Source organism: Brachyhypopomus gauderio, chromosome 19 (genome assembly GCF_052324685.1).
Source record: "Brachyhypopomus gauderio isolate BG-103 chromosome 19, BGAUD_0.2, whole genome shotgun sequence".
Classification (NCBI taxonomy): Eukaryota; Metazoa; Chordata; class Actinopteri; order Gymnotiformes; family Hypopomidae; genus Brachyhypopomus; species Brachyhypopomus gauderio.
In genome coordinates, this window is record NC_135229.1 from 1,554,410 (window position 1) to 1,570,072 (window position 15,663).

The window sequence follows — 15,663 nt, forward strand, 5'->3', positions numbered from 1 at the left end:
TCTGATTGTGGGTTGTGTGTCGTACATGAAATGTCACTTCCTGTTCTGTGTGTATATCCGTCGGCTTCCTGTCGGTCTTGACGTTTGACTCTGTTCAGGCTTTTCTAGAAACTGGATTTCTCTCTTAAGGCCATTTTTCCTGGCGGTTTGGTCTTCAGACTGTAGTTATCTGGATTACTACATTCTGTGTTCGGCTACATTTGACTACCTGTATTTACTTCAGTGTTACTGCAGAACAGAACCCCATGAACGTCTCTAGAATAATGTGAATAATCTGCATGAGTGCTGATCTAAGCAACCTCTCCATCTTCAAGATTTGCTTAGTGATTCTTTTCTCTGGTTGGTGAAGGCTGGACAGATGATCACAGCTAATCAGCTCTTCACATATGTTGACGTAATTGAACACCCTGTAGTGATCGGACCACTATCAGGCCGCAGAAACCCAGGGAGGCGTCCTTAAACTGACGAGGTGTTTCCTTCATACACTTTCACGGTTTCAACATGAAAAATAAACTTTGTTTCAGTCTCGTTTTTTGGAGTGTAGGGGGGAAACAGCTCTACTACGCTCCACTGTGCTCTACGCTCAGCTGTGCTTTTTCACACTATGTAGTCTGGCCCTTTTTGTTTTGTTTTTTTAAGTCACTGCAAATGTTTGCAGTTCCTGCTGAACTGAGTCTCTTTGCACACCAGTCCTGTGTGAGCTGACTTAAGCCTTTAGCAGAGGAACTGTAAAAGCCTTAGAAATAATCATCCCACATCATCCTGTTATTCACACTTTTAGAATTAAGTTCTTGTATCTTATTGTTGGCTGTGCTGTGTGTTTGAGGGGAGCGAGAACATCAAATGGTGTAGCGTTGGTTCTCAGGGTCTGAAGTGGTGCTCTAGATCCCGGGCCTGAAGGCTGAGGGGGCCGGTCCTGTTCTCACCTGGTAGGATCTGTGCAGCTTCTGAGTGGTCCAGAAGTAGGTGGGCCGTAAGTGGAGGTGCTGTGACAATATCTGCCCTGTCCTGCCGACGGACCCCTCCCTCCTCGTCCTCTCCTGCTCTCTCTCTCCTCCTCCTCCTCGTCCTCCACCCCTTCGCCCTGCCTGTCCCCCCACGGTGGAGCTCCTGGTCTTGTGAGAGTGGAGAGAAGCTTCTGTCCAGCGTAGACGACATGGCTCTGTGCAGGAGTCTGAAGACGGACCTCAGGCTTCTGATCCCCCTCCTGGTCGCTCTGCTTGGGATGTGTCTCGTGCGGACAGGTAAGAGAAGACTCTCCTGGCCATCTGCACTGGGTCATGGTGACGTTCTCTAAATTGTTTGTCACTGTTGGAGCTTCAGGTGGGTTATGCAAAGATTTCACCGCAAGGCTGTGAGGAGAAGCTGAACTGTAGATATTCACAAATTCCTTGCAGTGTTCATAGTTATGAGCCACCATACAAGTCATTTTTGCATAAATTGCCTGATGATACTTGCTAAATCTTTTCTTAATGGTAAGACTTCCAACACTAACAGAGAGGAGACCCTGGTGAAGCTGGAATCAAATCAATCTGGGAAACATTATTTTTATTTCAAGGTTAAATGCCATCGCTGTGAGGCCTCAGGTCAACGCTTGCCTATCTGTGCAGGACGGCTGTCTGACGGGTCCCTCAGTAGCATTAGGGGAGGGTACCTGAAGGGAGCCATCGTTTCACTGACACTTCTAATGGTTCGCTTATTTTGTGACTGTAAACTCACTCAATTTGGAAGTCAAGGGGTTTTATAAAGGACACACAAAACTCTTGTAGGAGAGGTCAAAATGACCAGTACACTAACCAAAAGCCTAGCTAAATACAGACCTATTCATAACCGGTCATCATAATCGTTTTGGTAAAAAATGTCTGTGGTCAGTGTTATGTCCTGACATTTCACTTACAGACATAGGTGTTGCACTGAGTGACTCACCAGTGTCTCACACATTTCTCACACCCTGGTGCTGATTCTGTGGGTGCAGCACAGAGTGAGACAAAGGCTGGGATTGTGGGACACTGAGAGAGCGACCCACCGACAGACAGACAGCACCCAGGCACGCCCGCTCAGGCAAAGCACACAAGCAGCCTTGAGACACGGCTCTTAAAGCAGACTAGATCACACTCTAACTTGTAGTCCTTATTCCTCGTGCATGTGCTAGACACTTGAGTGGCATGTTTGTTTCATGGTGGTCGGAGGGGGGTTAAAAGAAAAAACAAGTCTTTGATGTGATGGAAACTGGAGGCATTGGTTTACTGTTAATCTGATATGCTACCACAACCAACTGGCAGAGGTACATTTTTTTAAATCAGAAACTGTCAGTTCTGACAGTATCTGAATGAAGTTTCTCATGCAGCCACCACAAGTTAATGGATTCCACTGTGACTGAAACATCTCCATTACAGCACAGTCCACAAGTTCACAACACCACTTCTCTCCACAGCACGAATCTAAATGGCTGTATAAATTATATTAAATCGCTGTTCACTTTTACACCTGCGCTTCAGTGGATGTACCGTCTAGGATTCAAATGCTTGCTTACTTAAATCAGTAGATTCATGGTCACTGTCCTAATCCATACAGATTACAGTGCATTCAAACTTTCCTAAAAGCATTTTACTGTATACCTGCTCGCTCTGTTTTCTGTGTGGTTTGTAAGTCTAGTCTGCCCTGAACAGCAAGTGGGGAACTCCATAAATCCACACCCAAACAAGTCTAGATCCTCTGTGTGTTCCTCATGGATCCTGACCAGTGTTAGAACCTCAACAGGTTCTACAGCCCAGCGCTGCTGTGTTCCTGACACGCCCGCTTCGTAAACACGGCACCTGAGAACGACTGAAGTCTCACTGTTCACCACCCAACCTGGCTTTTTTATAATTACTATATTCTATATTCATATATAATTACAAAATTAGTATAGAATTACTATATATTCTATATAGTATTACTATATACTAGTAATACTATATACTTTACTATTACTATATACTATATTACTACATACTTTACTATATTACTATATACTATATTACTGATATAGTTTACTATATACTATTACATTACTATATACTATATTACTACATACTTTACTATATACTATATTACTATATAGTTTACTATATACTATTACATTACTATATACTATATTACTACATACTTTACTATATACTATATTACTACATACTGTACTATATTACTATATACTTTATACTATATTGCTATATACTTTACTATTAATATATACTATATACTTTACTATATACTATATTACTATATACTTTATTACTATACACTATATTACTATATACTTTACTATATTGCTATACACTATTACTATATACTTTACCATATTACTATGTACTATACTATATACTATATTGCTCTATACTTTACTATTAATATATACTATATTACTACATACTTTACTATATACTATACACTATATTACTATATACTTTACTATATTACTATACATTATATTACTATATACTGTACTATATTACTATATACTTTACTATATTACTATACATTATATTACTATATACTGTACTATATTACTATGTACTTTACTACAGTACTATATACTATATTAAACACTGTGAGAGTAAATGCAGCTAATGGGATCAAAGGTTCTTTTTTTTTAGGCACAGGAACGATTCAACTTTCAACTGGATGATGTATGTGCTCACATTTTACTGTTAATTGAAAGTGTCTTAAGTTGAGGTTGATGCTCCCCTAACATTATGACTTGATGAACAAACCGTGAGTTTATTTCTGGTTTGACCGATTTTCATACAATGATATAATGTGAAAACACTCTCGATCACTGAACCACTAAAGGGGAGTTTTTACTGATGCTCATGACTGTTCTCATGTTTCGCACTGACACGCTCCACTTCAATCTTAGTCATGTAACGCGCACGATGTCCAGAGACATCACGACTCAACCTCAACACTCAAACGTCTTCCTCACGTGGGCCTCTCAGTCCCGACCGTTTGAGTGTGTCTCACGCAAGTGTCCAAACTGAAGAAAGGTGACATGAGTGGAGATGCACGTTGCAACTAAGCCTACGGAGTTTACGGCTTCTTTCTTCAGAGTGTCTGAAGTCACATGCACGGTGTTGTGTGGCCGGTCGTGGGCGAGGCAGGTCTCCTGTCACCGTTCAAATCGTAACGCCCACCACGAATGCGCACATTGAGGAGCGTTCTGCGTCACCGTGCCACAGTTTCTGTACGCCAGGTCCAAATCTCATGCTGTCCTACTTGTGAAGGATGAAAAGGCTCGAGGTAATCCAATAGCGTTCAAACGCACGTCCCGTGAAGCTGCCCCACAGCCCAGCGCCAAGAGGGCTTTTCCACAGCAGCTTCAGAAGCAGGTTTGTGTAGCGTCCAGTGCACGCGCCGTGTTGAGACCGTTACTCGTGCGTCTCCAGGCTGCCCTCTCTGCTCCTACAAACGGCCTTTGTACCTCAGCGTGAAGGGATCATTGATGGCGTGCTGGCCCCGTGCCTGTTCACGCTCCGAATACAGTCCTCGCCACACAGAAACCACTTCATCACCAGCAGCAAACGTACAAAAATACTCACACACTGCCCGTGTCCACTGCACACCCGTTTCACGTAATATTACGCTTATTTTTAATATTACGGCTAGTTCTAGAGCTAAGGGTGTATGACCGTGGTGGAGGTGGTCGTTGTAAATATGTGTTCAACAGGAAACGCCTGTTTTTGCGATTTGTTGGGCCTGTGGGTGGTTTTGTTTCTGTGCTGAAATTTGCAACAAATGGGTCAGTGAAATTAAGGCCAACCATGGCCCGTGTTAACGTGTTTAGTCCTGTGGAGAACCCTAGAACTGCATGTCCAGAAGAAGAACCCCTTGGTCTGGCTGTGCCCTTCAGTAGTCGTTGGTCAGTGTGAGGTGGACCCTCTCCTCACGGTGGACTTTGGGACTGTGGGAACTGGTCACACGGCCCATGACGGGAAACGGGGGGGGTCACGTTTCCATGGCTACCACGTAGGTGTGAAAAGTCGCGTGGCGGGCCCACACAGTGGCCTGTGGCACAAATGAGTGAGAACCATGAGCAGTGAGGTTGATCTCTCACACACACACACACACACACGTTTATGCGTCCGGTCGCCGAGTCTGTCTGCATCACCAGAGGTCATGTAAGACTAAGTCGTACCACCACCGAGAACCTCCCAGCCCACGTTTCTAAATGTCCAGGCAAACAAGACTTGACCGTAAACACCCTGTTGGGCTGCCCACTGGAAACGTCGCTATTTTGTCCAAAGTTTCCAGCCTGGACTAATTTTAAAATCAGGATTATTTAGTTTGTGGCTGTTTATTGGTGGTGTTGATTTTTGCTAAAACTTGCCTGACCGTCACACCTAGCTGTCCTAATGGTGGGGTCAGTCCTAAACGATGAACACACAGCCCAAACAGTGTGGAGTCAGAGAGCTGCGTGGTGAAGACAGCGGCTGTAGAAGTGTTTACGATGTCCTTCCTTCCTTCATTTACTGGTGCCTGGCTGCAACATCTTTGTCTGCAATGCCTTTTGATAAAAATGTACCGCTGTTTTAGCAGCTTACATTTAGAACCAATGTACAGCAGTTGTATAGACTCGTTGTTGAGTTTTGTTAAAGAAATAAGCCCCAACGCAAACTCCATGTGCGGGATGTTGAATGTTTCAGAAACCGTGGCCGGGTCTTCTCCGACACTGCAGAGTGACAACCATGATCCGTCTGGAGCAGGAGGCTTTGACCTCACGACCAAAGAGCCCTTTCCCGAGCAGACACAAAGTACCTACACCATCGACTATGAGGACCGCACAGAGTCCCGGCCTGTGGACGAGATCGGTGAGTCTATCACCAAGCAGGACTCGACTAGGGTTCAAACTCAGTTCTGTTGTTTTTTTATTTGACATTAATTCACCTTTTGTCGTTTATTATTCTCTTCACAATAAAATGGTAGATTTACAACATAAAAATTTTAATACTTCTAGCTTTAAATGTCTAAAGGTCTCTAAATTACATATCTGATAAATGTGGGATTTTCAGGGTCACTCCTGGAGTAGTTTGTGGGGGTAGAATGTTCTAGGAATGGGGTCCATTGTAGGGCATTTTATCATCGTGTTTAGACTTTTTTTTAGGCCCTGATCAAGATGCATTGGGAGTGTTTATATGCGATGCCCACATGCGAGAGTGAGTGAACATCTGTGCTGTGTGCGCCCCCTACAGGTGTTCTGGGGCCAGGCGCCATCACGGCCATCGTCATCGCAGTCTTCCTCGGGGCTTCTGTCCTGCTCGCCCTCGTGGTCATCACACTCCGAAAATTCATCGCCTCCTAGAGAGAGAAGACCGCTCTCCCCTCTGTCTGTCGCTCTCTCTCGCCTGTCTCTCTCCTGTCTCTCCTGTGACAGAGTCCTGATGTGCCCCCAGGGTTTGGTGGGGGGGAGGTTGGGGGAACGCTGGTGGTGACACACAGGATGATTCACACATTTACCACAAATGCTTTTGGCATTATTAGATCCCAGGTCCTGATGTCAGACGAGACATTAATACTGAGTGTTAAGTCTACGCTGTACTGGTTGGTCTGTGCAGCTCACGCTCAAGCCTACCAAATGTTTTGGATCTGAGTTGACAAAACTTCAATTATACCGTAATTAACGTTTTTCCTGTGCCCATGTGAAGTATTCTTAAGTCAGTCGGGTCCTGATGGTTTTATTTGTATTATGATGTGGTCACTAGGATTTAGAGGAAAGAAGAATGATTGAGCTAGAGACTGTAGCGTTTCTGATACTCTAACTCCTTTTGCATACCTTTAACCCTTTGGCTCTATAAATGTCATGATCAGATTAAATGAGTTTACATGTACCACAAGTCTGCTCCAATATGGAAGAACGCACTAATACTGGAACACTATTCTAAAGCAGACACATTAAAGCATGACGCACACAACCACCATCTTCCAAGCTGTTGTATAAAGTTATAGCAGACAAGATATTGTTTGACTAACACGGTTATAACCAGAACTACATGAATATGGAGTTAGTTGTGTGTATACACATGATGTATCCTAAAATAATCTAAAAACATTGATTTTTCTGTTTTGTTATGGTTACATTTATGTTGGACAGTGGGCTTAGTCACCATTATTGTAAAATGATAGTGATGTTACACTTGTGATCCAGGAATAGGCTACAGGTAAGATTAGTGCAACTACTAGCAAGTTTGACGTTATTACTGTTTTCATCCCTGCTTTCTCTTAACTAGTATGTTTGTGTGTGTGTTCAACCATGTTTCAACTGTATTCTTCAATTAATTAGTTTCAAATTAATTACTGAAATAGAAAACCCTGAAGTATTTGTTACTCTTCCAGACTAAGTCTTGGCTTATATGTGTTGAGAAGGTGATTATTATCTGATTCACATGAATGAAATAAATGTGAATTAAACAAGTCTAACGTGTCTACTTCACTCCATATAATCTCATTCTGTGTTTTGCACATGCTCAGAATTTCATGCTGTAGGTGATTAAAAACGCAGGCCCCCTAGATTAGACCACAAGGTTCAACTGTTTATTTGTTTTGTAGTAGTAGTAGTAATAATAGTTTCACAAAGAATAAAAAAAACAGTATTCACTGTAGAGTTTAACAAATGTTTCAAAATTATAATGTAACTGTTAAATGTAAATACAGGTGTAAAATGTAACAAATGTTTAATGTAAACGTTAAGTGTAAATATAGGATATGAAACCTATATAGAAACATGTAAATATGTGCGTAGGGGTGGTTACACTGAAAGGCAAAGCGAAAATCCACCTAGACCAAACTAGTCCACGTGTGCGTCTGTGTGTACAGGCAGCGCTGGTCTCTTTACAGCAGGGCGCCACCCAGCGGCCGTCTGCTGTATCGACCTAATGTAGCTCATGTAGGTTCACATACAGAGTCTTGATTTAAACTCACGTTAACGCACTTTAGTTCAGTAATGGCCACTTTCTAAACGTGGTTTGGCCGACAGACATTAGAAAGATCAGATCAGTGGCTCACACGTGTTGCTGAAGAGCTTAGATGGTGTATTGACCATCGATAACCTACCGAAAATGTGCCAACTGACGCAGGTCCTGTCGGTTGAACAGGCACAGACACTATCGGCCACGAACACGTCTGCGCGACATGTCGGCGGACACGTGTCACCTGTGCAGGTGGATCTTCACTTCCGGTCACACCTGAGCGTCTCGCGACCCATTTCTACGGAGATCTGTTCCGTAATAAGAGGCGTGTTTACATGTTTCCTAAATATATTTCTACATTTACACTTAATGTTTACATTTAGTATTTGCATGACATTTATATTTGCATGACACTTTTTGTATTTGTAAAAATCTCAATAGTAATATGTTTTTGTCTGTGCATATACTGAAATTGAGCTTAATGTTACAAAAATATCGTCTATAAAAGACGAAAGATTAACAAATAATGGTTTTACATTTGATACCCCTTAACATTTCAGTCATGGTATAAAGCTAGTTTGTAGAAGACGCACTGATATTAATATCATCAGATCCCCCTGTGCTGATACAGAAGACTCATGTCTCATCTTTTGATGGTCGTGGTGGTTTGAGAGGTAGCAAATTGTTTACTTTTGTAAAGATTACTATATTAAGATGATTGTTGTTGTAAGCGTGAGTGGTGACTCCGTGTGCAGCGCTGGCTCGTTGGTCTAGGGGTATGATTCTCGCTTAGGGTGCGAGAGGTCCCGGGTTCAAATCCCGGACGAGCCCACCTTTTCACTGCCTGCACTCTGTAGTGAAGTCAGAAAATTACCTAAGAACAGTGTATCGTCAAAATATGTACTTTTTGGCAAAAATAAAACAAAAGCATTATAAAATATTGAAAAGTAAAATGTCTATAACTAATCTGAAACGAACTGTAAGGTTATATGAAGCTAGTATTAGCCTGCCATTGCTAACTATGCTTTGTCACGTAGAAAAAATAAAGTAATGTTAAAATTTTATTTTATAAACAGGGAATATGAATCTTAAAACAAGAGCTTTGACCCCGACGTGATTTGAACACGCAACCTTCTGATCTGGAGTCAGACGCGCTACCGTTGCGCCACGAGGTCTCGCGCTCACACTTTTTCAGGCTTTACCAAATCCCGTAAAAACTTTAGATCATTTAGCGGCGGCGAGTTTCAACCACGGTGCTTCGACACACCAGCGCGCCGCGGTAGATCGACAGGTATGAAATTGTCAAGTTTCACTTAACTGGTCAAAAAATATTTAGTCACTCACTACAAATGATTTGGCGCTGTTGCGCGTCTGTGGCAGCGCCCGTGTTGACTAAGTAATGAAACACCCGTGTGTACCAGCAGGTGGCGGTAGGGAGCACCACCGTAATGACCGACGGTCAGGACGCCAGGTGCCGTGAACACTACAGAAGAAGGTGGAGATGCGCAACAACCATGGATGAAAGTTTGAAGAGGAGTGTTTCAGACTCTGAACTGCGCCCTGGACAGAAGAAGGAGAGTTTCAACACCAGCCTGTGTCTGAACTCGTGGCCAGACAGCTGCAGGTATCTGGGTGAGTCCAGAGATACAGTCACTGTGCTGCAGTAACTACAGTGAGTCCGTCACTCACTTTACTGTGCCGCAGGATGATTTAATGTACAAGGTTGAGAAACGCTGGTTTAGAGTTTTGAGTGTGTTTATTTGCACCACGAGTGTGCAAGTGAATCGTGAAAACCGTGAAGTTGAGGTTTACATCAGCTAAGCTGGGTTTTAAAAGCTAAATAAAATGCAGCTGAAAGGTAAATTAAATGGGTGTAACATGTAACCTAATAATTCACAGGTGTCAAACTCAAGGACAAATGTGGCCCGCCGCGTCATTTTATGTGGCCCGCGAGAGCTTAAAAAGCCAAATTGTCCCAATAAAAGCAGTAAAAGTGAGCAAAAACTACATTTCCCACAATTGTTACCCGCAAAGTGACGTCATCTCGACACTGCAGTGTTTCCATATCGATGCGATTTTCCCAATAACTGTAATTGAGAAATACAAATAATGATCCCAGAATGATCAGGGGGTATTCCAGAAAGCGGGGTTAACAAACTCTAAACTTAACCCTGAACTCGGAGTTGTCTTACCCCGATCTGACAGAGTTTTCGGTTCCAAAACGGCGGATCGGAGTTAAAGTAATCAGGGTCGCTCAACTCTGAGTAGGTTGACCCAGACAGAAGAAGGGCAGGCCGGAGCCCCGGTGGGCGTGGGTAAAGGGCGGAGCATGTGTCAATCATTTTCGAATGCAGCCAATCATATACTAGACTTTTGTTGTCAATCAATTTTTATTAAGCCAATTATCAGCCAGAGTTAGCTGTCAATCATTTTTTACTGCAGCCAATCATCTTAACAGATCTGCCAAATGAAGGCGGAAACTGCACGGAGAAGCTCTTTAAACAGAAGTATATGCCATTCTTGCACAAAAGTAGCTGAATAAAAACATTAGAAGAGCCATGACTTTAGACATTTTTAAATAAAAGTTTAAAATACTTCTCACTTATTTTTCTGGAACGGCACTTTAATGTTTTTTTCCTTTATTGCACGTATTGCATCATTTGTACATCATATATATACGTGACGAGTGTAAATTGTTAGCGGAGGGGAGGTGTAAATGGACACAAATTAAGTATTATATCGCGATCGATCGCCAAGTATAAACGCCTCCGCCGAGCAGAGTGTTGAGGAGCGATTTCGATTGGAGGATCGTGCTCTATTTTTCATTATTGATTTTTTGCCGATGCTGGTCCAGTGTGTCGCGTGCCACTGATTATGCCTCGGCGTGCCAACGGTGGCCCGCGTGCCATAGGTTGCCGACCCCTGCTGTAGAGCCTTTGAATATTAAAACCATTGTAGAAATTAAGCTCAGCAAGTAAAGTAAAAGAAGGACGCGATCACACAGTCTCATTGAAAATGTAGGAGTTAATGAATAAAGTGCACCAACGCAAAACCCGTGACATAATCCAAATAAAGTTTGAAGACCAGTATTGTTTTGATATAATCAAATGACGATGGAGTGTTGGAGTTATCGGACAGAGTTGATCAAATCAGAGTTAATCCAACTCAATGACTCCCGCAAAGATGTAATTAAACTCTGCCCACGAATTTCTCTTGGCGAAAGATGTACACGGTGAGCATACGATAGCTAGCTAGCTCTCCATAATTATGACGATTAAAAGCAATGCCTGATTATATAAAAAATACTGGTCTTCAAACTTTATTGGGATTATGTCACGGGTTTTGCGTTGGTGCACTTTATACATTAAATCCTACATTTTCAATGAGACTGTGTGATCGCGTCCTTCTTTTACTTGCGCTCCATTGCTGGTCACATCTGAACTTAATTTCTACAATGGTTTTAATATTCAAAGGCTCTACAGCAGGGGTCGCCAACCTATGGCACGCGGGCCACCGTTGGCACGCCGAGGCATAATCAGTGGCACGCGACAGGCAGGGATACCCTCTGTCTCCATGAAGGAGGCCGTCATAGTGTCCTATATCACACTAGGGTTTGCAATGATTTAACTATTACACTGCATTACACTGATTTAACTATTACACTGCACTACCTCAGGCCTACTCTATTCAGATTTGTTGTACAGTGTGGAATCATACACGGATCCTGGCCATCTGGCTTCAACATTTGTGATGAGGTGGGAAGCATCACATATGATCTTGATGGGGAGAACGGTCAGTTACAATAGCTACGTTATTTTTGTTACCATTAAAGATAAGTACATTATATAGGATTATAAAGGTTAGTACCTGTACATTAAAGGTTAGTACCTGTACATTAATGCTATGGATGAATTTTCATGTTCTAATGGTGCTGGAATAGGTAGCATATGTAGGTTCCATCAATGCAGCCAATCACTCTAGAAAATCCTTAAAATGTAAATGGAATGAAGTTTGTTATATACTGCTTCTCCTTTGCTTAATTTATTTATTGTCCGTGTGAATTAAAGACAAACCAACGATGCAGTGGAATTCCTCTTTGATGTCCATAACTGGCTTATGCCCAGGAAACACCACAAAACCGGGCACTAGTCAATTTAATGCCAGACTTTTCGGACAGACCGACATACAGTAGCTTTGCTGACAGATCCCGTATCTCCACTATAAAAAAAATTCCACTAGCTAAAAAACGAAGAGCGATGTATAAAAATCTGGAGAGAATTGAGGGCTGATCCGCGATGTGTAATATTTGAAATGTGACGCTTAATAATTTTATTGATGCAAATGTGGCGAGCAGAACTAACAAAAACCCAAAAAGAAGATGCACGACTACGCCACCTAGGGGAATTTCACCCCAAGGAATTATACTGGGGCAAATGAAAGCCTCAGCACAAACGAAAACCATTAACGAAAAGGACACAAGTTCAAGACCACTGGACCAGAGAGGTAGTTTCAATAATTTCTTTAATATAAAAATATACTTCGACCACTTTATGGATCGTATATAAAAATATATAATTTGCACAGACTCACAATGACAAGTAAAACAAGAGGGAACAGGGCTGCGGCCTTGGTAAATAAGATGAGAGCTATGAGATCACCTCTATACTGTACGCTCACCGTGACCACACTTCACACTCAATACTCTTCACTCACTACCACACCCGTGCACGAGATTCCACCACCTGGGACATCTGCCTCTGTCCGGCCTGCAGCTCCTGCCCTGCACAAACAATCAAATAATTAAACAAAACCCGGACAATAAGAAGACCAATAAGTCACAAACACAACCCAAAAAACCAAACGCTTTGCAGCGCAGTTTGGCACCAACACTATTTAAAGAAACCACGAAACAAATCACACCACCAAATCACTGCAAACGAAAAAGGGATAAAGAAATAAAAACCAGACACTCAACCAAATCAAACATGTAAAACTAAGAAGGTCGCCGCCAAACTGAGCCTAAACACGTAACAGGGAAAACAAATAGAAAACACGAAACACACGATCACTCGAACGACGTGAATCACGAACGGCCCAAACAAAACAGCAGCACTGCCGGCTACTGGAACCACGCGCAAACTTTATTTTTGGGTGAAAGTTGCTGTTGTATTCTCTCCCCTTTATGACTGGAATCCGCTGGTTGCTCCAACAGCCACGGCGAATTCTTCACAACAGCGCGATGACTAAACAAAGGAAAATGAATTAAAAACAAATCCCTTTATTAAAAGTGCCAATAATCAGCAATCCCACCTTACCTAACCAGGTTGTTCTCAAATAGCAACTGCCCACCCGTGGTAGATATCAGCACAGTAATTCTCTTGACGCGCCCACCGAACTGCGACGAAACAGCAGAGCATGTCAATTCCCCGCGCACAGCACTTACTGATAATCAGACGCCCAAAAGAAGCGCCATACCTCGACGGTATTAAGCTGGTCCAACAATGATGACTCGCCACCATTAGAGGTGCTGGAAAAACCTGATGACAGCAGGGGATCTGCCCACATAACCACACCCCTGCTATTTATAACCCCAGGATACACCTACCCCGCGACTCACACGGCTCCACCACAATTTGTAATTAGGGAGGGAATTAGTGAGATTACCCCCAAAAATCTCACTCTGCCACACAAGTAATGGATTGTGCTGAAAGACGATAACGTAATAAAAATAATCCGAAAATGATAGTAGGCCTATGTCTATTCGGGGTTTTATAAGGCGTTCCCGACGAAGAACTCAGCGAATAAACTGAGTTTAAATATCCACATGATCCTAGAGGAAAGGACACGTCATGATGACGTGTTTGTAACTCTGGGTCAGGTCCAAGTTAACCTGCCAGCGAGCAGGTTAGCTTCAGAGCATAAGTTGCTATAGTAACTGACTCGGGTTTTCTCTAAGCTCGGTTTCTGGAACAGAAAACCTCGAGTTTCCGTGAACTCTGAGTTAACTTACCCGGGTTTTCTCGCTTAACCCGCTTCTTGGAACACCCCCCTGGAAGAGAAACAATGATGCAGATAGAAGGTGTTTCAAGAAAGATGGGGAAGCGATGTTTGCGCTTCAAGGAGAAAAACGGGTATGAAGCGGTGGCGGTTGTCAAAGAGTACAATATACGTCGGCATTTTGCGACCAAACACGGAGCTAAGTATGCCAAAATTAACCATCAAGAAAAATGACGAATTGTCAAAGAATTAAAAAGCAAACAGCGATCGCAACAGAATGTGTTCACAACAACAAACGGCAGTAAAAGGTAGTTTAGTTTTGGCTGAATAAATCGCCGCGTCTTTTTCAGAAGGAGCGTTATTTGATATTTCAAGTTTTGAACAAAGTAAATGTGATATATTTGATCTTTTTTTTTCTTTATTCACTTGGATAGTCGTTGATTGATGGAGTAATGTGGGTTTCATAACCTAATAAATTTAAAATATTTATTTTATAATAACAGAGCAACAAGCAAACATTTTTTTTTTACATTTACGCAAATATATTTGTAATATTTGTAACTTGAATAAGTAATAAATTCAGAGGGAGTAGGTACATTTATAAGTTACATATGGCGTTTGACACCCCTGTAATAACGGGTGAGGCAGGCCCCGCATGGCCGGTTAGCTCAGTTGGTTAGAGCGTGGTGCTAATAACGCCAAGGTCGCGGGTTCGATCCCCGTACGGGCCACTCACCTTTTCGTCGCCGTGTGTGTACCTACAAAGTTTGTATTAACATTATGTTTGCATGAGGTATGCGTGTATGCAAAGGTAGTCAAGAGGCAACGAGTTATGACCTTTCAAAAGCTCAAATTTGATGGTCTGACTTTAATAATTGCCAGTCATTGATTGACCTAGTTTTTCAGCAACTGCACTGTACAATCTAATACGTTGGACATATGGCATAGGGGTGTCCAAACCTTCTGCAGTGGGGGCCACATTTGGTGAGGTGAGCATGTGTGGGGCACGAACATTTAACCTGGGGGGGTCTGCGTGTAATGGAGAGCGTGTGGTGCCTTGCCTATACTGCCGTCTTGTGGTGAAAAATAAAATGGCTCTTTTTGTCTACTGCCATCTTGTGGTGAAAAATAAAATAGCTCTTTTTGTCTACTGCCATCTTGTGGTGAAATATAAAATGCTGTGGTCAACAGAGTCTGGGGGCCGGTGAAAATTTGAAGAATGTTAACAATGAAAACAGGAAATACATTCTTCTCCTTGATGATTTTAATGGACTTAGTATCTATGATGGCAAATCTATAATACATGAGCTACCACTAATTAACCTATTAGGCTAATTAACCCATTTCAGGTGACTACCTCTTGAAACTAGAATATAAAACATGTTTTCAGTTATCTCACCTTTTTTATGCACATACCTCCACATGTGTTCATTCATAGTTTTGATACCTTCAGTGAGAATCTACAATGTAAATAGTCATGAAAATAAAGAAAACACATTGAATGAGAAGGTGTGTCCAAACTTTTGGCCTGTACTGTACTTAAATAGTAACTAAATGTGACCTAACTAAAGGTCACTAAATGTGACTTTTCATTTGGGCTTAATAACTCTTCAGAATGCTTTAATCTTTTTATGTGTGTTGCCCCAATTGTCAGTAAATATTTTTAAATCTTACCCATTTTTAAATGACTGCATTCACTTTGAACTATACATGTTGTCTCACGTGA

General features: G+C 42.2%; 1 protein-coding gene and 3 non-coding genes across 4 annotated transcripts; 3 read left to right on the forward strand and 1 right to left on the reverse strand.

Annotated features, from left to right (window-relative positions):
- The first annotated feature begins 53 nt into the window (after positions 1 to 53).
- snorc (secondary ossification center associated regulator of chondrocyte maturation) lies at positions 54 to 7,447 on the forward strand. The gene is made up of 3 exons (XM_076981002.1): positions 54 to 1,244; positions 5,682 to 5,846; positions 6,228 to 7,447. Exons 1-3 carry the CDS (start codon positions 1,157 to 1,159, stop codon positions 6,335 to 6,337), a joined length of 363 nt encoding a protein of 120 aa, XP_076837117.1. The 5' UTR covers positions 54 to 1,156; the 3' UTR covers positions 6,338 to 7,447.
- Positions 7,448 to 8,699: 1,252 nt separating this feature from the next.
- Positions 8,700 to 8,771, forward strand: trnap-agg (transfer RNA proline (anticodon AGG)). Its single transcript has one exon. It is a non-coding gene; the product is annotated as a tRNA-Pro (tRNA).
- A 272-nt stretch (positions 8,772 to 9,043) lies between these two features.
- trnaw-cca (transfer RNA tryptophan (anticodon CCA)) lies at positions 9,044 to 9,115 on the reverse strand. The gene has a single exon. It is a non-coding gene; the product is annotated as a tRNA-Trp (tRNA).
- Positions 9,116 to 14,594: 5,479 nt separating this feature from the next.
- On the forward strand, positions 14,595 to 14,668 carry trnai-aau (transfer RNA isoleucine (anticodon AAU)). The gene has a single exon. It is a non-coding gene; the product is annotated as a tRNA-Ile (tRNA).
- Positions 14,669 to 15,663: the final 995 nt, after the last annotated feature.